General features: G+C 45.5%; 1 protein-coding gene across 9 annotated transcripts in view; it reads left to right on the top strand.

Annotated features, from left to right (window-relative positions):
• KIAA1217 (KIAA1217 ortholog) overlaps positions 1 to 26,133 on the top strand; it is a 307,889-nt gene that overhangs the window by 136,859 nt on the left and 144,897 nt on the right. For 5 of the 9 annotated variants that reach the window (XM_036345037.1, XM_036345036.1, XM_036345034.1 and 2 more), the window contains exons 3-4: positions 4,868 to 4,948; positions 19,583 to 19,781. In XM_036345037.1, coding sequence (XP_036200930.1) covers positions 4,868 to 4,948; positions 19,583 to 19,781 — 280 coding nt within the window. The remainder of the gene's footprint in view (positions 1 to 4,867; positions 4,949 to 19,582; positions 19,782 to 26,133) is intronic. The other 4 variants (XM_036345042.1, XM_036345039.1, XM_036345038.1 and 1 more) reach the window with 1 other exon arrangement.

Below are 26,133 nucleotides of genomic sequence, written 5' to 3'. Positions count from 1 at the left end.
CCGGGTGGCAGAGGGCAGGCCCAATCCCTAGGTGCAGCCCCTGGTCAGGCTCAGAGCAGGGCCGATTGGGGAGTTGGGGTGCCGCCCCCTGTCATGCACAGAGCAGGGTCGATGGGGAGGTTGAGGCGCCACCCCCTGTCACGCACAGAGCAGGGCCAATCAGGGGGTTGGGGCACTGCCCCCTGTCACTCACAGAGCAGGGCCCATCAGGAGGGTTGGGGCTCTATACCCTGTCATGCACAGAGCAGGGCCCATCAGGGGGTTGGGGCGCCGCCACTCTCACACTCAGGGCAGGGCCGATGGGGAGGTTATGGCTCTACCCCGTCACACACAGAGCAGGGCCCGTGGGGGGGGGGGGGTTGGGGTGCCGCACCCTGTCACACACAGAGCAGGGCCGATCAGGTGGTTGGGGTGCCGCACCCTGTCACACACAGAGCCGCAGGGCGATCAGGGGGCTGGGGAGCTCCCCCCTATCAGGCACAGAGCAGGGCTGATCAGGGGGTTGGGGCGCCTTCCCCTGTCACGAACAGAACAAGGTGGATAGAGAGGTTGTGGCCCCGCCCCCTGTCACACACAGAGCCGCAGGGTGATCAGGGGGTTTGGGCGCTGCCCCCTGTCACGCTGATCCCGGTGCCGGAAGGCCTCGCGGCTCTGCTGATCCCGGTGCTGGGAGGCATATTACCCTTTTACTATATAGGGTAGAGGCCTGGTGCACGGGTGGGTGCCAGCTGGTTTGCCCTGAAGGATGTCCTGGATCAGGGTGGGGGTCCCCACTGGGGTGCCTGGCCAGCCTGGGTGAGGGGATGATGGCTGTTTGCAGCTGGTCACACATCCTTCAGGGTGGGGGTCCCCACTGGGGTGCCTGGCCAGTGTGGGTGAGGGGCCGAGGGCTGTTTTCAGGCTGGGAGTGACTGAAGCTCCCAACCGCTCCTTTTTTTCTTTTCTTTTTTTTTTATTCTGGGCCAGCTTTAGCTTTGAGTCTTGGCTCCAGCTCTTAGGCCTCCGCTGCTGAGAGTAGGTTTCTGGCCTTTGCTTACAATGTTGCGATCCTGCTGGCTGAAGCCTGGCGGACTAAAGCTGGTTTCTGGGGTTTTGTTTAGCTTCTATATTTGTTACATAGTTGCTTAGAGTTGCAGCTCAGAGGCCTGCAGCGGCAGGCGGGGAATGTTGGAGTCCTCCGTCACTGAAGCAAGCAAGCCTCATGTTAGTTTCAAGCTGCCTGGCTGCCGGCCACCATCTTGGCTGGCCGTTAATTTGTATATTTTTCTGATTATCCAATGGGAAGGGTAGCGGTCGTATGCCAATTACCATGTTTCTCTTTTATTAGATAGGATACAATTATTTTCATTATTTAAAACTCAGAAACAGATGTAGCAATAGAAAAACTATAAGTACCTAAGTATCACTCATCATTCACTGTTACAACTGCTGTGTGTTTATTGTTCATTTTTGCGTTTCCCTGCCTCATCTGTGCATTAGGCACTTACCTCATATTTGCTGTTTTCAATCAGCTCTTCTCAGGCTCATCAACATTATATTTATTCTTAGAAAATAAACTTCTGAACCCCCTTTCCTTAATGCCACACTGAACCTGTCAGAGAAATCTCAAATAACCTTCAGTATAACCCCAGCATCTGTAGTTTCTCTTTGCCATTGTCTTCCTATAATAGTCATTGGACTTATTAGGAGTCTTTCCGCTTAATTTTTACGGCATTATTATTTTTGACACTCCAGCCATTTCCTTAAGGCGGTGAGTCTTGTGTTTTCCCTGAATCTCGATGTAACCTTGTTATGTTGATAAAGTACTCGGTCGTCATTACAATTCTCTGAAATGGCTTGAAGATGCTCAGCTCCTTTCCCACCCACTCTAATTTTTTTTTTTTTTTTAGGAACAATTTTCTAGTTTATAGTCAAACTCATAAATCAGGCTTCTAAGTTCTACACACTTGATTTAACAAGAGTATGTGAGTGGCCTAATAAAATCGTTTTTTTCCCCCTCTGCTTTCTTACTCTAGAGCTCAAAACCTATAGGGCTCAAAACATTTCCACACAGATGGAGCCTGCTGAGAAGTGGAAATGTTTTCTGTGAGTTTAATTTTGTAATCCTGAGAAAATGTATCTGTCATTATGGAGGCTACCGCTCCAGTGGCCTCTGGTTCTGGAGCTTTCTCTCCATTGCGTCTTCTGACAAGGACCACCGGTCTCTCTCCCGCACCCCTGGGTCCTTGCAGCTCGGAAGCCAGGGGGACTGTTCCTGCTTCTGCTTCCTTGACCTCAGTCAGCAAAGGCAGGAAAAGATGCAACCAGTGGAGTTGGGATTTGCTCCAAAGTTGGAAGCCTTTGACCTCTTGCCCCTACTTTCTTGAATTTCAGATGATTCTGATCTAAAGTATAAAGTACTTCAGTGACTTTCCTCGTCCCCTTAGCCCAGGTATTCTCTTCTTGTTGCAGGTTCCTCAGCTGCCCATGGCCTGCAGAGGGAGGTTGGGGTCTCTGGCCCGCTGGCAGCCTCCTTGTCAGCAGGGCACTGGTTCCCTCCGCCCACTCCCATCTCCGCATCTCTGTGCTGGGCTGTGTGTCTCCTGGGTTCTCTACCCTCAGCCCATGTTACTCCCCATCTCCTTGTTATGGAAACTCTGATTTTTGGTTCCCTTTTTTCCCTTTTATGTACATAGCAGCTCTTCAAATCTATCACCCTGATTTTATCTTACACTTTTATTTATCATGAACCTCCTCAGGGCTTCTATTATTTGTACTTTGGGATATTTCTTTCTTAGCTGATGAAGCCTGTAAACTTCGGGCAGGAGAACCAGAGGGCCCTACAGCAACCCTCACCTTTCCATCAAGAATATGTTCACCTTGAAAAGGGCTTTTCTGAGGTCAGTTTAAGCTAATCATTCTAATTCTGTCACTCCCCTCTTCCCTTAAAAGTTCCTTTGAGTTCTTTCCCCTTCTTTAACCTTTAAGTGCATTCTGGGTAGAGTATTTTAGAACAGTTCTTGTCTGGAGACCTGTCTTTGTGCTTTTGGTCTTTTGGATATAATCGTTTTTATTCAGATGTTCTTTTTGTCGTGGATAATTGTGACCTAATATGTGTGAGACTAAGTTACCAATAATATAATTTTTTTTCCAGAAATACACATATATATATATATATATGTACATGTACACATTAATGGAATGGATCATGGATATTATGTAATTCAATTAAGCTGGTATTTAGAGGCTTCATATATCTTAGTTATCCACATGGATATAGGCATCCCTCATTTTAGTGTGTTTTGCTTTATTACGCTTCATAGATACTGTGTTTTTTGCAAATTGAAGGTTTGTGACAGCCCTGGGATTTTTAGCATTTACATTTTAGTGATAGCATTTTTACCAATAAAGTACTTTCTAATTAAGGTATTACATTTTTTTAGACATAATATTATTACACACAACATTGCATAAACATAACTTTTATATATACTGAGAAACCAAAAAGTTTGCGTGACTCACTTTGTTTCAATATTCGCTTTATTGTGGTGGTCTAGAATCACACCCGCAACATCTCCGAGGTGTGCCTGTGCCTCTGTGTGCCTGTGCAGTAATATATAAAGTGAGCTGCCAAACCATGACACCTCATTGGCTAACTGTTTTCTCTTTCTTTTTAATTGTGGTAAAATATACATGACATTTTAATTGTGGTAAAATATACATCTTAACATTTTTTAAGTGTACACAATTCATTAGTGTTAAGTACATTTACATTGTTCTCCAGAACTCTTCTTATTTTGCTATATTGAAACTATGCACATTAAACAACAATTCCCCATCCCCCTCCACTCCCAGCTTCTGGCATCATCCCTTCTATTTCTATCACTGTGAATTGACTACTGTAGGTACCTCATTTAGTCTTTGTCTTTTTGTGACTGCTTATTTCACTTTATGTTGTAACGTGACAGGATTCCTTTTTAAGGATTTTTTAAGGCTGAATAATACTCCATTATATGTATACTAGAGGCCTGATGCACGAAATTCGTGCAAGAGTAGGCCTTCCTTCCCCCAGCTGCCAGCACCGGCTTCCCTCTGGCCACTGGCAGGCACCCGGGACCAAGGCTTCTCTTGCAGCCCGGGCTTCGTCCAGAAGGTCATCTGGTCCAATTAGCATATTATGCTTTTATTATTATAGATACCACACTTTTTTATTTCCTCATTTGCTGAATTGCTTCTACCTTTTGACTGTTGTGAATAATGTTTAAATACTGGCATAATAATCATGGTAAACTGACAGCATACTCCAGAGCCAGCCAGGTTCAGGTTCAGAATACGTTCCCTGAGTCCTAATGCTGATCTCTGTTCCTGTAAGTATTCACAGTGGGTCTGATGGTGAGCAAGTTGTCATCCTGCGTGGCCAACCACAGCACAGAGCGCTGCACCCGCAGGCCCATCTTTGGAGAACCAGCCCAGTAGCCAGTGGCCCAGTGGCCAGTGCCAATCAGGCTGGCAGGCTGGGGCTCGCCACCGGCCTGCATTAGGCCTGGTATTTCACTCTGGCTTTGGTAATTCCCCTGCAGCCTTGGGACAACCTCAGGACAATAGGCCAATCATGTGACATGTTCTGAAATGACAAGGTGAATTTAGATGGGCTTGTGGCAGATATTTTAGGGAAAACTCATTGCCAATCAAGCCTTTTACCGTTTCTCTTTAAAACTTAAAGATGGAACTGTCACCATTCTTTCTTTCTGTAGGGGAGAGAAAGAGTTAACTGTGCTACATTTTTATCAGGAACAAATAGATGGTCCCTTTGGTCAACCTGTTCTTTTTCTCTTCATGTTTTCACCCTTTCTCTTTTCTATTTTTTTCTTTTTCTCCTGATACACAGGCTTTGCAGTGCATGCTGATCTCTCTCCAGGCAGAACTTGACATTCAAAGGTACTTGATGAAAATTGAATCATCTCAGCGAGTTAGTACTTTTCTTTTCTCTGCATTGAGTCGCATCTCACCTCCTGCCTTTTCACTCAACTGCGTGTGGCATTCTAATCCGTGTCGACCACTAAACGGAGAGCCTGTACTTTGCCTGGTCTGCCCCGCGTCCGCATTTAAACCTCTCAAAGCCAAATGCTTGCAGCATTCTGAAATGTGCATCTTAAAATTGTGAGAGTTATTACTGAAATGAACACTAATTGCATGCTTGCTTTGAAATATTTTGTTCATTTACCACGAGTTGAGCTGTGAATCAGCAGTAATGCAACAGCAGGTCAGAGATCGGGGCACAATCACCTGAAAAGCGGGCTCTCCAACAGGAGACTCCATCCTCAGCAGCCATTCCAGGCAGCGCAGCCGTGGCAGTAAAGCAGAAACCTGCATCATTCTAGGTCTCAGAGCTCTAGGACTCTTCCTTTGCTCAGCTCCAGTACATTCAATTTGGGGTCCAGTTCATATTACTGACATACATTTTAATAATAAAAATGACAGGAACAGACACATTTATCTAGAACTTACTACATGCCAGGCACTGTACCAGGTACGTTACAAGCATTAAGTTCTCACAGCAACTCCATGGGGTAGGCATACGATGGTCCCCATTTTATAAGGGAGGAAACTGAGGCACAGATAAGTTAAGTACCTTGCCCAAGGCCACAAAGCTCTGGTAAGCAACAGAATTGGGATTTGACTCTAGGCCCGTGGTCAGCAAACCGCGGCTCGCCAGCCACATGCGGCTCTTTGGCCCCTTGAGTGTGGCTCTTCCACAAAATACCACGTGCGGGCGCACACATACAGTGCGATTAAAACTTCGTGGCCCATGCGCAGAAGTCGGTTTTCGGCCTGGGCGAGTCTATTTTGAAGAAGTGGAGTTAGAAGAAGTGGGAGGCGTCAGTCGGTTGGGCCGGGAGACGCAGCGCAGGCGGGCCGCGGGATACGCAGCACAGGGGAGGTACATTGTTTTGAGGTGCATTCGCTGAGGTCGACCCCTTCCAACTCTCCCATCCACACTCGTCTATCTGAAACAAGTATACAAGACGAGTGTGGATGGGAGAGTTGGAAGGGGTCGGCCTCAGCAAACATACCTCAATTAGATCGAGGATGTTTTTAGCAAAGGCCAGCTTAGGAGCACCCTAATTAAGTTAACAACAATGTACCTACCTATATAGTTTAAGTTTAAAAAATGTGGCTCTCAAAAGAAATTTCAGATATTTGGCTCTGTTGACTAATGAGTTTGCCGACCACTGCTCTAGGCAATCTGTCCTTGCATTTTTTCAACATATCGTTTATTTCCTCAAACGTCCTCAGTGTTCTCTGCTTCATCATAGGTGAGTTAAAACTGGAATGCAGCGGGGAGAGTTTCCAATACCTGGATACCTGGCTTAGCACATAGCCACCCACATCCTTTTTGTCCCCCAAGCAGGGGCTCTTACTTGATTGTCTCCTGAGCATACACAGGGCAGAACCGTTTGGTCTGGACTGCGAAGCCTGAACACACTGTGCTCAGGAAGACCCCAGCAGCCCAACTTGTGGTCAGTCTTCAGTGAACACACGGACCCGTTTTCCTTCCCTTTTCCTAATACTCAGACTCTTTCATTTTTATAGGGTTAATAAGCTCAAATTAGAAAGCCCCCGCTTAAACAAAGAGACACAGAAGTAAAAGTTGGGCGAGAAGAAATACAGAGCATCATCGTCATACCCCACACCATCTCAGTTCTGATGGTTCAGTTACCTTTAATTTTTTACGTGATTCTTAATTGTTCCCGCATTTCCATAACTCACGCAAACTAGAAGCATCTTTATGATGGCCTCGCACACACCTTGTGCACTAGGTAGCAATGCAGAGGAGGAAATGAAGCCATTTCCTACAACTGGTACACTGCAATTTAGTCTTCCTTTCTGCTATCAGAACAGAGATTTGACATCATGATGTGGGATTTTCCATTCATTGTGACAAATACAGTTTGGGGTCCCCTTCATTATTGTTTTCTTATGCTTAAAACAAATAAATTCAAAATGCTGACTCTTGTTATTTTTTGATGATAAATTTGGCAGTAAGTAATGAGGTATTAGAGAATTTTTTCAAGGTGTTTTTTTTTTTTAAGCATTTACATACAAGTTATAATTAGCACCAGGTATTATTACTTTGCTAACACCTAGCATTTTCATTTTGTATTTATTGAGAGTATTTTAAATTACTTTCACATATACATTTATCAAATCACTCTTGTGATTCCATAAGATAAGCAGACAAAAATAGTGAAGTCGTTCCTAGTACTTGAACATGATTTATACTTGGAGAAGGAGTGGGATGAAAGTTAAGGGGGAAACGGAAGCAACTCTTAGAGCGTCTGCACGTGTCAAATTTTCTATTTTGAAGATGGAAGTAACCATTTACTGACTTCACTAGATCAAGAAAAAGGCAAGGTGAACTCAGTGAGAGACTGGTTGGTATTCTCCCCTCTCGCATAGGACCCCACAGGCCATGGGACCCACCACCTCGAATTAAGTGGGGAGCAGAGCACCCAGCACCATCTGCAGAGAGTGCTGTTACATCAGGGAGCTAAGTGTCAGTTCATAGCTGACAAATTCCTGTGCGCATTTGCAATTACTGCTCACAACTGTTCAAGTAAATATTGTGATTCTTCTATAAAAGTGAGAACTAGAGTTCACAATAAGGCCAGTGCGTGTCAGGATCGGAGTATGCATTTGTGAGAATACTGTGAGCAAGAGTCAAATCTTCTTATTCTAAATCCTGTCTTCTTTCCATCTCTCCAAACCCTGGTATTCTTTCCTCTAGCAGGACCAGAGGGAAAGGACCCCTTACCTGAGAAGCTAGTCAGAATGTTCACAAGGTGATTTTTCATTGTAAAATCAGTCCGGTGAAATGGGGAGGGCGGCTGGTGGTGGGGGCGGTGTTTGGAAATGTGAGTTGGAAAGTAACAGCAAACTCTACTCCCAAGACGCCTGGAGAGGGTCTGGCCTCAGGCGCTTGGTGGCCTCGGCTTGGTCCCCTTGGGCACCAAGTGTCCCCTCTGACCAGCTCCATGCGGCCTTCTTCATTGTGGGGGTAGTGAGGACATCTGCAGCTGAGGGAGGTCGCTTTTGCCATCAGGGAAAACCTCTTCGGTTTCACAGCAAGGCAGTTAAGCTCTAGGGGCACCACCCCTGGGCCCGGGGCCCCACATCCTCTCCAAAAGGAACTAAAGCCCGGGCTGCAGGGATGAGCTTAATAATGGCTTTTGTCAGAAGGCTTTCTAAGGTGCATATTTTGCACTGTGGGTTCTGTTGGTTGTATTTGACTTGAAATTTCAAAGCCTGCAAGCAGGTCGCTTTCCTTTCATCGCTGTAATAACAGCAATCCTCACATGGCCACCTTTTATCCTGAAGCCTTTTAAGTGCCTTCCTGGCTCTCTGGATGGCAGAGGCATCTGCTGCTTTGCTCAGCCTCTCCCAGTGAGCACTGTGGGAGCCAAAGCCTGCGGAACCGCTCCTTTGTTTATCATGCACACCTTCTTGTTTCAAAAATAAACAGAGGGACTGGTTGAGTCAGGGCAGCTGGCCATAGGGAGACTCTACCTGAAGGTGGATAAACTAAAACTCAAGAGGCCTAGGAGACAAATTTGTGATTGGCTTGAGCATTAAATTTAGCTTCCACCTTTCCAATGTACCTGATATTTTATGCCCTTCTCATTGTAGGTCAAAGTAACACTTACTACTCCTTCATGAGGCAAACTTATTTTCCTGTTTCAAATTCTGAAAGGCACGTGGTTTGCTCATGCCTTCGTGAAAGGGACATTGATGCATGGACATAATAGGTCAGCAAGAAAACAGCAGTATTCTTCATCAGGTCTTTTATTTTGTTCCTTCAAGAGGAAAACACAACACTAAATAATAATTGCAGGAAGGCGTGCCTGAAAGGGCTGGGGGGCGGGGGGGGGCGGGTAATGATATTCATATTTGGAATTGCTCAGGGTGTAACTTTCTAACTTGATGGAAGGATGCTAAATGGAGATGATGGTGAGCTAGGCCTTCTTTATCTTCTTTAAATAGCCTTATCTTATTATGGCTTTAGGGAAAGTCAGAGAGCAGCCCAATTCATGGTGCTATTTCAGAAGCAAGTCTATGTCATATTACAGGAAGGACACCAGGTGGGCAGATAGCAGTTGACATCTAATCCCAGAAGTGGAAGAGGCCACAACCCCGCCCGCCCCCCCCCCCCCCGCCCCCACCCTCCCACCCCCACGGACCTGGTGAGGAGCCCAGGCCCCATCTGCAGGGCAACCGGCTTTTGTTGCCCCTCCAGGCACAGCCAAGCCTCGTAAAGAAAAACAAAGGAGAATCATACCATCTACACACTGTGAAGGGGTTGAAAATTTGAAAATATTCAAGGAATTATAGAAAATGGTTTTTATGTTTTCCTGGAGTCAAATTTTAAGCGCCTTAACCTTACCTCAGTGGTGTCAGAACTACAGAGGTGAGAGTTTGTCTTTTTAAAAGGTTGATGTTATCTGCATGTCCAGAATTTATTTGACAGCTTTTGGGTCTTCTCTCCTAACTGTATCTTTTTTGAAATTGGAAGTCCATACCATTCTAGATTCCTGCCACATTGTGTAGGGCATGGAAGGGAAACTGTGTCTCTGTGCCTGGGGTTTCCCCATACATTTGAGTCCTCATGTCAGGGGCCATCTATAAGGAGGCTTCCTTTCACCTGGGCCCTAGTCCTGCGCATGCACAGGAGAAGACAGGGACAGCAGCAGTCCCTTCAGGTCACCACAGACAGGAATCGCTCTGGTTCCTCAGTGCTCCCCTGATCCACGCTTTTAACTTACCCTGCCCCCTCGGTAATTCTCTGAATTACCAAAGCAATCCATTCTCATTTTGGAGAAATAAGGAAAAATGTATATCACTCAGAACACTGCCGTATAAAGAAAACCAATGCTAATATTTGGTATTGTTTCCATTTCTTGTTATTTTTTTTTAATCCTGAAAATACACCTTGATTGTGACTGCACAGTACTCCATAGTATGTCCGCCCACACTGTACTTTGTTAACCAGCCTTCTAAGTTGTTGCTACATTTATCCATTCTGTTCAAGATGTAACGTGTGAAGATTTTTCCCTGCCACTCCAGTACAGGAAGTACGGCTTAACTTTTACAATTCTAATTAAACTCGCTTGTCTTCAGCAATTATTGAAACTTGTATTTGCATCACATTGGGTCAGAAAGAAATCTCCGGGAGCACTAAGTAAAACTAGGTAAGGCCTCCGAGCCTCTGATTCTGGAGGGCCGCTCCAGCTTCATTTTCCAAAAGCCTTTACTTTCTAAGCCGAGCCTGCGGAGAGGGACCTCGGGGTGGCCTCTGTGGCAGGGAGACCCCGTGAACAGCCCTTGCCTCTGGGAACACTTTGGCGCACAAGGACTTGGCAGTTTTCCCAGGGTCTTGGGGAGAAGCGTAGATGTTCCATACTTTCTGTTTGTTTGTTTGATGCTGACAATTACAAGGACAAGATAAAATTAAGAATATCTCAAAAGATTAATCTGACACAACTCGAAAGAGTAGCTGTGCTGTGTGGCGCTACGTTAAATAATGAGCAAGCCTCCTTTCCTGCACAGGTGTCCTTGTCATCTGTTCCTTGGCATGTGTAGGAGGGGGCTTTGCATGGCAGCGTGGGTTGGCAGGGCGGCCCGCTTGGCTCGCTGGGCTCCGTGCACTGCCTGCCCCGCCGCATGAATGCCTGTGGCCGGCTCCAGACAGGAAGGCAATGGGCAGTGACCGCTTGGCATCACCACCTTCCCAGAGTTCTGACCTGATAATGAAGCAACAGGCCCGGTGAAGGAAACGTGGAAACAAAAGGCACAGTCGTACTTTGCTCAACTGCTGAATCGTCTGATTTTACTCCAGACCAAACATCTTTGTGTTTTCACAGGTGAAAATCATGAAAAATGCCTGGGCACTCTTTTAGTGGAGAGGAGGGAGGGAAGAGGTGAAACATTACCCTTGTAGAAACAGGGTTTAAGCTGAGTTTATCAAGGATAATTTATCAGAATAAATCTTGAAGAAAACGCTTCCCATTTATCCAAGCGAGGGAAGGGAAATAACGAATTTTCAGAGCTAAATTTATGACAGGAGAGATGTGTGAGAATCTCAGATACACACAGTTGAATGTTGGCTTTAAGGTGGGGGTTGGTGTAGTTATGTCCTCACAGTGTTAGGCTCAGAAGTGCCCGGTTACCAGTCAGCCTGGCAGGTGCCCACAGACTGCTTGCGTGAAGCGCCCAGGTATACCCTCAACACTCAGCTGTGTGTTTACCAATAGCAGGACGCTTTAGTGCTTGCACCAAGTTTTCTACTAAAAACAAAAGCTGACTTCTTCTCCTCTAAGTCTCTAGTGCCAGGCCCACCCCAGAGTTTCATAACTGTGCTGGACTAAGTACGGCTTTCTCTTACAGTGGTCTTGCTCCCACACCCACCTGCCATATTCTAGAGCTGCAGGTGTCAGCAGTCTATTCTCCAGATGGGCCATCAGCCTGAGATTGGCACTGAGGAGACACTGGCTTGGGTTGGGTTTTTCTGGGCACCGGCCATAGAAGTGTGGGAAGCACCCAAAGAGCCACGCGAAGACTGGGGCCCGGGCCCGCTGCTCCAGACGCGCACCTGGCTCCCACCCCCCTGAGCACGGCAGGTGGCCGCCTGAAGGGAGAGGCTCTTGGCTGACCCAGCTCCCTGGGCCCGGCTTCTGTAAGGCAGCGGGGACAGGAGGCGGGTTGGAAGCCTGGGATGGCTTCTAAGAGCTCTTTGTCTTTCTTCCCACCCCAGACCCAAACCCAGCAGAGGCCTTAGACTTTGAAAACAAGGAAAGGCAAAGAAGAGAGGAAAGTGCCCTCTCTGTGGTTCTAGAAAAGACTCTGTATGCAAAGTTAGAAGCTTAAACCTTCCATCGTGATAATTTGTTCATTCTCCCGAGGCTAGAGGGCTGTGGAGCAGGAATGGTGGAGAAGCCTGAAGTCTGGAATGACCCATTGTTGGTTAACTTCTAGTATTCTGCTCCTTGAATCCTTTCATAAGAGTGCCCTATAGCTGGAAAGTTCTCTTAGTTCAACTCCAAATGTTGACTGGGATTGAGCTGAAAGCTTCGCAAGTGCAAGCAATGGGGCGAAAGAGTGATTAAATTAACCGTGTGAGTTAATGAGTGCTGGGATAATGAGTCATCCCGAATACATTTCCATGGGGGATGCTTCATTATATTTCCTAATACTCTGTGGCAAATTGGACATTAATTAGGATAAAGTGAAACTTCAGTAAGGCGGTGTTGAGTTTTCCTCTCTAAATATAATCTGAAGAGAGTGGGCTCACCAGACACCCCACTGTTCCCCACAGTTAACACATTACATAAAGCTATGTTTGCAGGTTTCATTTTCTGGACCTCAGTATTTCAATTTAGAGTTTGAAAGGTCTGGAAAATGGAAATGAAAAAAAAAAAACACAATCAATGCTTCTAGCTCTTCCTTCAACACTGCAAAGAATAAGAATAAATTTGATCTAGCATAGCATAATGCTCATGGTGAGCAATCCAGCAAATATTTGTTCATGATGATAAAAAATGCAAGGATGGCAGTCCTTTAAAAAGCAATGTTGTGCAACTCTGTTGCAGGCACTTGAAACAATTTCGGAAACGAGATCCTAGTGCTAGCTTGCTGCATATTTCTTTTTAAAATAATATGTTTTTATTGATTTTTTGATAGAGAGGAAGGGAGAGGGAGAGACAGGAACATCCAGTAAACAAAAGTTTTCTGGGTGACATGATTTCTTCTTTGTATGGTATACATCTTTGAGTTAAGAAATTTTAGTCCTGAAAGGACTAACTTCCAACGAATTCAATTTTGTCTTACAGATGAGAACAGTGAGGTTATATGTTGCTCAGTTTTTGTAGAAACAGGACTAGAGCCAGCATCTTTAGGCTCCTGGTTAAATGTCAGCTCTGGAACTCTACAGATTTGATCCCAGTTCCCACACTTGCTAGAATGTCAGGCTTAAACTCTTGTTCTCTCAATGAAGTTGCAATGAGGGTTAAATGATTACCACATGTCAGTCACCCAGCACAGGGCAGCAGGTACTCTATTTGTTAGTTCCTTTCTCCCTTCCTTCAAACCTTCATTAAGCAGATAAGATTCCCAGAGAGTCTGTGCAGCTGCAGATGAATAGAGAGGAGGTCTGCGTGACGCCTGCTACCCCAGTGTCTCCTGGTAACAGAAAGCCATCCTTGTAGAAGACAAGAGGAGAAGGGACAAGTGGGGTTCTTGTAGGCTGGTTACACAGACCACACTTTTATGCATGACTCCCATTGGCTTCCCAGTTGGGTTTGTAGGTTTAGGGTTCCCTGATGGTTTGGGAAAAATTCTAGAAGATTGTGATGGAAACAGAAGATTGCTTGGTGCCATGGGTCCCCAGGAAGCACAGAGGAAACCCCGGCCTTATGGACCCTAACGTCCTTCTCAGGTGACTTGGAGAGCATTTCGGCTTCATGCTTCTCTCCACACAGGGGCAGTCCTTCACTCAGCAGCTCAGGGTGGAAGCCCCCCGTGCCACGCCGTAGGCAACGCGTGACCGAGCAAAGGCTGCACCTGAGCCACGGTGGGAACAGTAACTCCCAACAGAAGGACTTTCTACTTAGGCCGAGTCTGAGGTTATATGAACATCACAGTCTTCCTTTTCTTTGGAGTAAAAATGTTTTTCTTTTCTTATAATAATAAGGATACCATGCAGAGTGCTATTTTCCATAGAAAGAGCATTTTTGGATGTCCCTGGCTCCACAAAATAAAAATCGTGGTAACGCTATATTATACCCTCCCCCATATACTTTTAAAGAAAGTTTAATCCTTGAAATACAAAATAATGAGCATTATTGCTCCAGTTTCACTTTCTTCATGGTTACTACTAATCTTATAGATGTATGAGCATCATAGCAGCCTGGGCAAGTGAGCTGCTAGAATTGGTCTCTGCTGGTGGTGGCTTCTTTGCAAGGCACAGAGTCATCTTAAGGAGGCAAGCACATACAGTGGAGTAAAGACAGTCTCTTCAATAAATGATGTGGGGGAAATTGGACAGGTACATGCAAAAAAAAAAGAAACTAGATCACCAACTTACACTATACACAAGGATAAACTCAAAATGGATAAAAGACTGAAATATAAGTCGTGAAACCATAAAAATCCTATAAGAAAACATAAGCAGTAAAATCTCAGACATCTCACGTAGCAGAATTTTTGCCAATATATCTCCTAAGACAAGAGAAGCAAAAGAAAAAATAAACAAATGGGGTTATATCAAAGTAAAAAGCTTTTGCACAGCAAAAGAAACAACCACCATAATAAAAAGGAAACCACTGCATGGGAGAACATCTGATAAGGGGTTAATTTCCAAAATATATAAAGAACTCATAACTCAACAAAAGGAAGACAAACAATCCAATTAAAAAACTGGTAAAGGACCTAAATAGACACTTCTCCAAAGTGGACATACAGAAGGTCAAGAGACATGAAAAAATGTTCAAAGACAGTAATCATTTGAGAGATGCCAAATAAAATGACAATAAGGTATCATTTCACACCTGTCAGAATGGCTATCACCAATAAATCAACAAACAACAAATGCTGGAGAAGATGTGGAGGAAAGGGAACCCTAGTACATTGCTGGTGGAAATGCAGCCTGGTGCAGCTACTATTGAAAACAGTATGAAGTTTCCTCAAAAACTTACAAAGGGAATTGCCATTTGACCCAGCGATTCCACTTCTGAGAATATATCCTAAGAATCCCAAAACACCAATCAGAAAGAATATACTCACCCCTATGTTCACAGCAGTATTATTTACAATAGCTAAGATCTGGAAATAGACCAAGTGCCCATCAGTAGATGAGTAGATAAAAAAAAGCTGTGGTACATTTACACTATGGAATACTATGCAGCTGTAGAAAAAAAAAAGATCTCTTACCCTTCGAGACGGCATGGATGGAACTGGAGAGCATTATGCTAAGCAAACTAAGCCAGTCAGAGAAAGATAAATATCACACAATCTCACTTATATGTGGAATCTAATGAACAAAATAAACTGATGAACAAAATAGATCCAGAGACATAGAAGCATGGAACAGACTGACAGATCTCAGAGGGAAGAGGGTGGCAGGAAGAGGTTAACTGAAGAACTTGTATGCATATATGCATAACCCATGGACACAAACAAAACTGCAGCCAAGGCCTTGGGGCGGGCGGGGGGGGGGGGGGGGGGGAGCCAGGTGCAGGGGAGGAAATGGGGGGCATTTGTAATACAATAAAAATAAATTTAAAAAAACATACATTGTCCTTTTTAAAAACTAGCTTAAGCACAACAAATGGAAGAACCTCCCTGTGTACTGGAGTCAGGAACTGCAACTCCTGGGGGGCCCAGATAGCTCCTTTTTTTAAATCTTTCAGGCTTTTCAACTGGGGCCAAGGGCGTCTCCTTTCCATCTGCCTATACAGATCTGCTTCATCCTTTCCTTATATTTTTCTTTTCTGTTTCATGTTCCCTGCCCATTTCAGCCGCAGCTTCATAGGATCTCACACTTCAAGTTTTTAATAGACACTGACTAATAGCTTCTCTGTCCCAGGCCTGCATTCCGGGGGAGAGAAAATGATTAGTTTAGGCAAGATCAGGTGACCATGACTTGGTCCTGGAAGCTGAGAGGGGGCTGGGAGTGGTGTGCATACACTTTGTTGTTCCAACCATCATATGTTTGAGAGTGAAAGGGGGTTACTACTAATAAGTACAGTAGAGCAACAGGTGCAAAGCAGAATTGTGTGGGGAAGCTGCAGTATGTTTACTCTATGTATGAATCATTGGGCTTTAGGGGCTTGTTCATGTGGGCAGGGAAGTAGTCCTTAGAGAGGGGAGCATGGTTTAGGGGCGGGAACCCTTTAAAAAATGGCTGTCAACAACAAAAGTGGAACTTTTTTATGTATTCAGTATTACTGGAGAGACTGTGGGAGGCATAATCCCGCCACGAGGTTGCCTGTGGAAAAGACATCTTGGGACTCAACTGCTGTTGGATGATGTGTACCTGTTAGCTTAGTTGAGAGAGCAGAGGAAGGTACCGGCTCCCATTCCTCAGAGTGTGCCTGGCGGGGAAAGCTTAGCCTCCCCACCTTCTCCTCTTGTGGGCCCCTTGAGTGCGTGAAGGTGTGAGAAGGCAAGCCGGTGACCTTGCTCTGAGCACCCCTTAGCACTTCCTCCCCCACGGTCTTCCTCCTCACCCAACCTACCCTTTCATGTCAGCAGTTTTTCCCCCAAACCCCTTCTGCACTTACAGTGGCACACCTCTTAGTTCTTCTTGTCCAGCTGTTACGTGTATATTGTCCTTGGCCCCAAACTATCCCTTAAATGCATTATGAGCTCAAGAGCCATGTGCAACACTTCTAACCCTTGAAGCCTAACCCTGTGCTGAGTAGTGCGTCCCTGTTCCAAATGCTTTTTGACTTCTCAAAAATCACAGGGTATTTGACATTGATGTCAGCAATTTCCGTTCTCCTTTATCTGCACTAAGTGATGTCTCCGCAGTGAGCTGGCATCAGAGGGGAGGTACCGTGTGAGGAGATTGCTAATATGCAAGATAGTTCGCAGTGAGAAAGTGAATGACATAGAACGAGAGAAGGAGTTTATATTTGAAACTGAGTGGCTGTGTACAGGAAGTTAAAAATAAAGATTTAGCCCTTACATCTTTATTTCTATACATACTACCACCATGAGGACCCTGAACAAGAAATGAAATTTAATTCTGATGTTCTTCAAAGATTATTGCCTCTTGCCATGGAAAATGACAACTCGTGAATGTCTCCCATAGGCTGCGAGGGTGACCAAATGGCAGAGGTTGTACCTGAAGCCACGCTGCATCAAGTCATATTATTCCTTAGCTGTTTTGCTAAACTGAATATCTTTTTTTTTTAAGTCAGAGATGAGGACATCTGAGCTTGATATTCTGCTGAGCATAGTAACCAGGTTCATTGCCCAGCATACTTCATGGAAGACCGTATGAATTTATGCACATTTTGGTGAGCTGCACAGTGATGTATGGTTGGCTGTTCCTATCGAATGATACTCTTCCAGTGCCACAGCCAGATCTTAATCTCCAGAGCAGAAGCAAACTTTATAAGAAATAAATCTGGCAATAAACCACCTCGGAGGCTTGCACAGAAAAATTAACCCAAAGACACAATTTGACTGTTAATAGGTGTCCTTTCTGGCCCTGTTCTCGGCATGTCATCTGAGCTGAGAGTTTTCTATGGAACATCCAGGTTGGCCACGTCCCCCATTTAAGGGGTGCGGGCGCTGTGTGCTGACCTCACTCCTGTTTCCCCCGTGGAAAGGTCTTGAGAGGTGTGGCCAGATGCAGGCATCTACATAACGCAATAGCACTCCTGCCGAGAGGGGTGTCCTTGTACTTTTAGGAAGAGAGATGGGATCATCGACCCTAAAAGGGTTCTCCTGAGTATCGGGCACATCTGGGCATCCCTGAGAGAGCTCTGTCGCTGGAGCTTTGAGGCAGCTATGTAATCGTCAGTGCCTTGACATTTATGAGCTTCAGGACAGCCAAAGTAGAGCATTAAACCAATCACAAAACCCTTTCAAGGACGGGGCCCTGTGTGATCGCTCTGCCCGTACATCCACGAGCTGGTCCTGCCTTGAGAGTTAAGTGCCTCGGTGCCTCACTTCAAAATGCATTGACGTCCTCAGGAAAACGTGAAGGAATGCAAAGTAACAAACAAACAAAAAAATGGCTACAGGGACCCTGACCGAGTATATATATGCCTAGATCCCAGCACCAGCCCATCAGTACCTTTGGCATCTCCTGACGTGAAAATTCGTGTACTTGATTAACACAGATGAGTTTGCCTCCTGGAAGGTGCCTGGGGTCATGTAATGCAAGTCAGGGGCAGGCGGCGGGAGGGGAAAGCCGAGGTAACACATTTATTCAGCCTAATCCCATTTCACTGCCTCCTTTCTCTGACTTTCTACATGTATAATCTGCAGCCTCTACACAACAGCAGAGTGATCTTCTAAAAAGAGTATCTATCCTGGCCCCCCGGCCCCTTTCCCTGCCTAAACTACCTACATGACGTTCTGGTACCTTAGAGTCCAATTGAGAATTCTCACCCACATTCTAGGCTGTGTGTGTTCTGGTCTCCGCTGGACTTCAGCCACACCAAGCTTCCAGCGCTGCCACTTCTTTCTGCCTCAGGCATTTTGCACGTACCATTCCCTTCACCTGGAATGGCTTTCCTGCTTTTCATCCCTCCCCCGTGGTTTCCCCCATTCTCCCCAACTTCCTTCTTTGTTGAGATCACAGTTTACATGCTTTTCCAACCCTCTGCCCATATACATTCCCCACCCCAACACCACCAGCAGTTGGAATTATACACTCTCATTGCACCTTTAATTTGTGTTAATGCCTGTCACCTGACTAGTCTGTGAGCACCATGAGGGTGGAGGCATGTCTGTTCTGTGCATCATTCTGTCCCCGGGCCTGGCATAGCTCCTGGAACATGGTGGGTGCTCAATAGGTGTCTGTTGAAAGTATGTTCCACCCAGTTCACAGTTTACACTTAATTATATACTATCTTGAGTTATCTGTTGTCCTTCGCTAATTTCACCGATTAGTTTTGAAACTCTGACGTCAGGCCACATTTCTGTTTTTCTGCGTCTTCCACAGTGCTCAACCGGTAGTAATAGTCAAGGAATGTTATTGACTAAAAGCTTTAAGCATTTTACACATTCAACTTCTGCCATTATAGTATAGATAACTAAGAAAGAAAACCAATTATGTATTTCGTATGTATTTTATTATACATACTTCTGCTGAGGTAATAACCAAAACTAGACATAATCTTATTTCTAGGATTTGTGTATCAAAAGAAAAATTCAACTGTGACATAAATCTCCCTCTCACAATCGTAGGTTATTGATTTTGGAAATGGTCTTGATATAAGGACTGGTCGTGTTCAGTGTACTCTGGGGTAAATGCATCATCCATTTACGTATGCAGTCATGCCCCTCTTAATGGCAGGGATATGTTCTGTGAAGTGTGTCGTTAGGCAGTTTTGTCCTTGTGTGAGTATCATAGAGTGCACTTACACAGACCTGGATAGTGTAGTCTCCTACACACTACGCTGTCATGTATGCAGTCCATCATTGAGCAAAATGTTATTATAGGGCATGTGGCAGTGTATAAATGCACACAATTCATGTGTTATGATAACAACTGGCAAAAGGAGTTGATATGCTGTCATTCTTTCCTATAATGTGGCTTGTCCTCAACTCCTTGTCCAAAATGGAATTTGTAAGGTGGGTGTCCACTGATAAAAATCTTAATGGGACCCTGAGGGCAATACGTTTTTCTCAGTAACTTTTACAACTGGAACTTTGACCCTCTGGGTCTCTAGTCCTACCCAGTCTTTCTGATGGACTTCTTCCTCTTGCTATGTTGTTTTTTGTAGATTGAAGGCCTTGATAGCATTGGACATATTTTTAGGATAACTAATAATGGTTTATTCTCCCACTTTCTTTCAAATGCCTTTTGTAGACAAGAAGCCCCAAACTGCCTCACAGTCCTCAGCCCCCCAGCGTGGGCGACCCGGTGGAGCATTTATCCGAGACTTCTGGTGACTCTCTGGAAGCCATGTCTGAGAGCGAAGCTCCAAGTCCTTTCTCCAGAGGCAGCCGAACTCGAGCGAGCCTCCCGGTGGTGAGATCGACCAACCAGACGAAAGAAAGATCTCTGGGTGAGCCTCAGAAAGCAGTTTCTGATGTCTCTTTATTACTGCCTGTGTCTTGTTTTTATACTTCTGAACACATACTCCTGCAATGAAACGTTAATTTGATCTCGATTTGTAAAAACACAAATCCCGAGAAACTTCACTGATTGAACACCGCGCATGAAGATTTGCCTGCTGGGGAAGCAGAAGTCTAAGATGTCTTTGGGAATGGGAACAGTTAGACCTGGCTGGTTAGCCACTTGAGCCAACACGCTAGCAGTACTTGCCTGTGTCCCTGATACAGGGAAGAGTGGGGGACAGACTACAGAATGAGTGTTGTTTCTCAGGAACCTCCTTCCCCGTCTCAGAAGCCTGGAGAGCTGAGATCTGAGTCCTGGGAGCTGGGTTTGCACCAGCACCAGGCTACTGTCTGGCAGTCCAGAGGAGGGTGTGAATGGCTTCAGGAAAAAGAGGTGCAATGTGGCCCAAATGCCCATGACTGTTAGTGACAGCTGTAAACTCAGGGCTGTTCATCCCACTGCCACACGAAAGGATGGAGGGGCTTGGCACAAGTTTGGCAAAGCTTTTCCTTCAATGAGTTTGTAAGAAAAACAGGAGGGTTCTCTCTTTCTGCCTTACCACTGATTGGTCGCTTTTTCATATTGGACATTTCACTTCCTATCTTGCTCTGCTGGTTTGTTGTTGTTTTTTTCCTGGTCCTTTAACAAAATGTACAGGTATGAGAACTTAGACCTCTTTGCCAGTTGTGCTGGTGTTTCATATGCTTAACTTGCCATTTCAAGTTTTCCACTCGGTACCTGTGTTTGCAGACAGTTGGGGATCAGGGGAAAGAGGGGACAGGAACTGGGTTAACTAGAAAAAGCTTCAGTGTTTGGCCCCTAGAATTTAGCATGAGACAGCTAAATTCTATGTAAAACCTACCAAATGCTTTGCATGAAGAAGAAAAGAGAAGGAAGACATGAGGAAGTACCCTGAATTTGTTCCTCACCTGCAGATGATGAGAGCAGACGGGATTCAGACCTTGTCCTAGCTGTCCAAAAAGACCAAAACAAAACAACAACAACAAAAAAAACCCTATGATTATTTGCATTATTAATTTTAACATTAAATTTGTATACTTCATTTTAGCTTATAATCCAGGTTCCTCATTTCACAAATAAGAGAAAAAAAGACACACAGAAAATCTGCTTTTTCATTTTGGGGGTTACATAGTTGATTAAATGGCAGAAGCAGTAGCCCAGGCTTCCTACCGCCTCATTTACAAATGAAAGCGAGGGACCTGAAGGGGTGAGATAACGCCCAAGGAGCGTAGTGGGCCAGGGCAGTGTCAGGATGACACAGGCTTCCACCCTGGTACCAAGCGGGGCTTTCCCGCTGGATTCTGGAGCATCCTGCTCTCTTGAACCCTTCGAGCTGGAGGCAGGAGCACCAGGAACCAGCTGAGGAGCGGAGTTTCTCCTTTGTGCTCTGCAGGAAATGAGTGAGGTTCAGTTCTCGGTACAGACAGCCCGTGCTTTGCGAAATAAAATGAAGATAAGAATAAATGCCTCCGTGCCTTCCCCGTACCTGGGGAACATTGAGCCTGTTGGATAATGGACCCTTTGTCTCGCAGCCAAGCGCATTGGCAGCGCAGGTGGGTAGATACTGGCTTCAGGAAGCAGAGGGGCTGCAGGAGCCAGGGCAGCCTCGCCCTAGGAATTGCTGAGGGCGGCTGGTGTTTCCTCCTGCACTTCTGCAAAATGCCGAGATGCACTCTGAGCCCACCTGGCTGTAAAGTTCCTGCAGGGGCAGAGTCACAGCTGATTAAAAATGCATCCGAGATGTTTATTCCTCCAGCTCTAGGAGGGGCTTGAGGTCTGCGATTTTTACAGCTCCTGGATGGACACAAAGGAAGGCAGTGAGAAGAGGAATGAGAAGTTTGCCCAAGCAAGGAGAACTGTGGTTCCAGAAAATGAACTGGCCAGTGGAGTGGGCGCTGCCCTGGTCCCCTCTTGGTGGCCTGTTTGGGAATGTCCTCCCAGCCGCACCTGGCCTTGTGGGGTAATTCATTTGGGCCTGGATGGGAAATAAACAGGAAAGTGAGTCAGAGAGAGTCTAAACAGTCTCCCTGCCAGGGCCTCGTTCAGCTTTATGTTCAGGAAAGCCCCATGTGCCTGGCTTTCTTTAACACTCAGACACGGGCCCCTGGGAAGGGCAGGAGCAGCAGGTGTCTCCCAGCCCTTGATGACCCCAGGTCTCAGAGGCTGCAGACCCGGTACTGAGCCGGGACCTCCAGAAGCCCACCGTTGGTGCCATTTGGACACCTGGGTATGTTTTCGAACCTGTACATTGTCATTTTACCTTAATGCACAGAATTTTACGATCTCCCCCAAAGCCCTGTTGACTCTGCCTTTATTTAAAATTTTCGTAGTTTGTTCATCATGGATTTTTGCAAGAATTTTGATTTTTAAGATATCACATTAAGTCATAATTGATCTTGATTACTCTTTGGGGCCTCCTTAAGTTTTGCACTGGTGGAGAGTGCCTCGCTCTCCTCACTCCAGTGGCTGTCCCTTGGGTCACCCCGGGACACCGCATCCCATTGCCCTGGCCTCAAAGCCACAGAGCCCGGGAGGAGGCTGAGTCAAGCCCAGGCCCTAGGCTGCTCTTCTGCACATGCGCAGTGTGTCGCTCAGGCAGCGCAGGGGGAGACCGGGGCACCTTGAGGGCAGAGCCCGGACGAGGCAGATCCTCAATTCACTCCCGCTCCCGGGAGTTTCATTCCCCCCACTTCAGCAGCCTGTGCCCAGAGATAAACCTGCCTACTTAATCATTTTCCACTTGACTGATTCCTTCTTTCTGTTACTTGAGGGTATTTAGGGGATGGGAGGAGCGAGGGAGGTGGGGTGCATTTCACAGAGGATGTGAGCAGACCTGGAGGAGAGAAGGGACAGAGACCTCAGCCATCGCTAGGGTCTGTTTTCATATTCTCCCTCAGATGCGTCCTGTAGGCAGGATGTGAGCTCTGCTTTGGGGACAGGCAGGACACAGGTCCTTTCTGATGCTGAGGGCAAGCTCGTCATTCTTAGAGGTTTACCAAGAGGAAGTAAGGAAAGCACGGTGCTCAGCGGCCCTGGTTTACAACCTGAGCAGGTCCCAGGGATCGACACCTGTAAACCTCTACTTCTGCAGGGTGCTGGGTTCCCTGCCCCTCCACCCTCCGAGCCCAACCGAAATTCTTCTCGGTGGCATTTTCACCATTTCTCCTCCCCTCTCTCTTCAGTGAAAATGGAGAAGAGGAGGAGAAAGGAAGTCTGCAAAAGAAAGCAAAAACCGCTTTGCAGTCGCATTTGGTTTTAGAAATAATTTCCATGAAAAACTGCCCCACTGACATGAGGTCTGGGTCTCGGTGAAGGGGCCCTCCACTGCCTTTTAATCGTCGCTGTCTTATAAAGGCCTGTCCGGAATGTGACCGTAGGCAGCCGGGGGGAAAGGGCAGCCGCGAGACATTCCCACCCGTCTGTGTGCGCTCAGGGATTTGAAAGTAAAACTCATGTGAAACCGAGAAGAGCAACAGCACCTCCTTCTCGCTGCGGCCAGATGCCTGTGTTGACCATGTTCTGAATGGTTGACTTGTCTTTCCTTCCTCTCCAGCGGGTCTTTTATGGATGAGCTCCATTGATCAGTTTTTTGTTTTTTTATGGATTGTGGTTTTGGTGATATGTCAAAGAACTCTTCACGAAGGTCAAGGTCCTCAATCATGTTTCATTTTTTCTGTAAGTTTTATATTTACTAGTATGTATCGTGCATTTAAGTCCACGATCTGCTTTGAGTTAATTTTTGCACGTGTGACCCTTACCAGCTTGCCAGCCAGGCAGGTTGCTGTTTCTGTAACAAATTGTCTTTTGAACCCTCAGACTCAGCAAGCAAGAATGATTTGAAATGGCTTGAGAAGATTTTAGACTAATTGGGGAGACTTTTTTTTCCACACATGAGAGTTGTTGAGTACCTATGTGGTTGTTCTTTTATCCCAACGTGGTAACAGTGATGGTGGCCATTCCTGGGGGTGAGGAGATGTGTGAATTTAAGGAACAGAGGGACAGAGTTGCGAGAATTTTTCCTCCTGCACTTAAGAGTAGGTAGGAGGTGAGAGCAAAGGATTGAGGAACCTCCATCTACCAAGTGGGAAGCCAAGAAGGGTGATGAGCAAAGACTGTGAGGCTCAGATTATTTCAGTGTGAACGTGATACCCCTTGCATAGTTAAAATAGAAACATATTTCAGACGAATGGAAAGTCGTGTTGATCTAGAGAGTAAGTGAAACGTTTATGAAATTTGTTTTCTAGGCACAAGTAATGATTGAAATGTAATATTATCAAAACAAAAATTTATAGAAGAGAGTTTCATAGCAGGTTAATAGGTTTGGGGCACATCCTGGACCTTTTAAGAGTGCTGTCAAAGAAAAGGTCCAAGCATTTCGCTAGCATGGAAGTAAGTAGCTGGGGTAGGTGGATATGGCACCCTGCTGGCATGGTACACTCCTGTCTCCTCCTGGTTTGCCTTTCTTTACTTTGGAGGCAGGAAGCAGACTGAGTCTGGAATATCAAATGTGTGGGTTCCAGAAGTGGGAACCAAGGCGTTTGCAGACGCTGTTGGGTTTTCTTCAGCATCATTTGCCAAGGTGCCAGAGCACTGCTATTTGATAGCATTGAAAGTCAGGTGCAAAGCATCCATTTTTCTAGTTCTAAGGGCACAGGTGTGGCCTGGCTTTCCAGTAACTACTGGGTTCCTGCCTTTGGAATCACAGTTGTCCGGGTGATGGGAATATTTCTCTTAATCAAATGGGCTCTGCAGTACCCAGTTCTATAGTCAAAATCATCCTAATGATTCTGCACACTGCACAATAACTCCATATTTGCTTAAATTAGCTCATTTCTCTGCAACTGAACCATGCATGACTGATACAAGGGGTCTGATTTGCTGATTTGTAGAAGTTATAGTGCTGCCTATTTTGGGTGTTTCAGAAAATATGACAAGTACCTGTAGGCTCAGAAGAACAACTTCTAGAGACTTGGCTGTGAACTAGAGAATGAATTCGAGGTGTAGTTTTCAAATTGTGTTTCTTAGGGAATTTTCTCTGCTATAAGTAAGATTTCATTGAAAAAATGAGCTATGCTAAACTACTAACCCACACACATAGCAAAAACATTAAATAAACCAGGGGTATGGGAAAAGGAAAGAAGGAAGGAAGGAAGGAAGGAAGGAAGGAAGGAAGGAAGGAAGGAAGGAAGGAAGGAAGGAAGGAAGGAAAGGAGGGAGGGAGGGAGGGAGGGAAGGAGGGAGGGAGGGAGGGAGGAAGGAAGGCAGGCCTGAATAAATTTTCTCTATACAACAAGAGGTATTTAGGATTTTAATTTGGCTAAATTAGGTGAGTCAAAAAGATTACCTCTTAGCTTTCTTGCACTTGACATAATGAATGTCTTGAAAGGTAGTTTTTATAAAAGAATCAATCTTTAAACTAAGTAAGCAAATGTATTTGGGACTGGGAATTAACCACCAAAAGGACTATTTCAAGAAACCTTTTAGTATAGTGAAACAGTTGTGATAAAAGTAATCATCCCTGCCCTGACCGGTTGGGCTCAGTGGATAGAGCGTCGGCCTATGGACTGAAAGGTCCCAGGTTCGATTCCGGTCAAGGGCATGTACTTTGGTTGCTGGCACATCCCCGGTGGGGGGTGTGCAGGAGGCAGCTGATCGATATTTCTCTCTCATCGATGTTTCTAACTCTCTGTCCCTCTCCCTTCCTCTCTGTAAAAAATCAATAAAATATATTTTTTTTAAAAAGTAATCATCCCTAATTTTCCTTTATGAGTTTTGATTTTTACATATGAGGTTTTCTGAGAGAAGGGAGTACTTTTTCAAGTTTACCCATTTGGTTCTCAATTCCCCCATAAAAAGAATGTTCTCCTAAAAGATTTGTAGGCTCATGATGTGTTTGCTTACATTAAAAAAAAATAAAGTTAGTCAGATGTCTTTTGAAATCTCTCACTCTTACAATTCCTGGGTTGAAATTCTGGAATGATTTCTAAGACTTTGCAGGAATCGTTTAGTTGTAATAAGGCACCTGAGAAGGTCAATGACCTTTACCACTATCTCTAGGATTACTTTGTAGACAGGGCACAGGAAGGAAAAGTGTCAACAGAGGTGAATAGATTTGATTGATTCCAAGGGTCGGAGCCCTCCTGGAGTCACCATTTTTTTACTGGGTCTGTTGTTGGTTAGGTGGTAACAATGAAGAGACTTTGAGAAGACTTGGGGACTGCTGTTTCTCTTTCCTTCTTTATAACTGGGGTGTTCCTAACCTGGACTACAGGTCACCT

This window comes from Myotis myotis, unplaced genomic scaffold (genome assembly GCF_014108235.1).
Source record: "Myotis myotis isolate mMyoMyo1 unplaced genomic scaffold, mMyoMyo1.p scaffold_m19_p_1, whole genome shotgun sequence".
NCBI classification, from domain to species: Eukaryota; Metazoa; Chordata; class Mammalia; order Chiroptera; family Vespertilionidae; genus Myotis; species Myotis myotis.
Note: the sequence above shows the minus strand (reverse complement) of the source record. Positions and strands in the feature narration are given on the sequence as shown.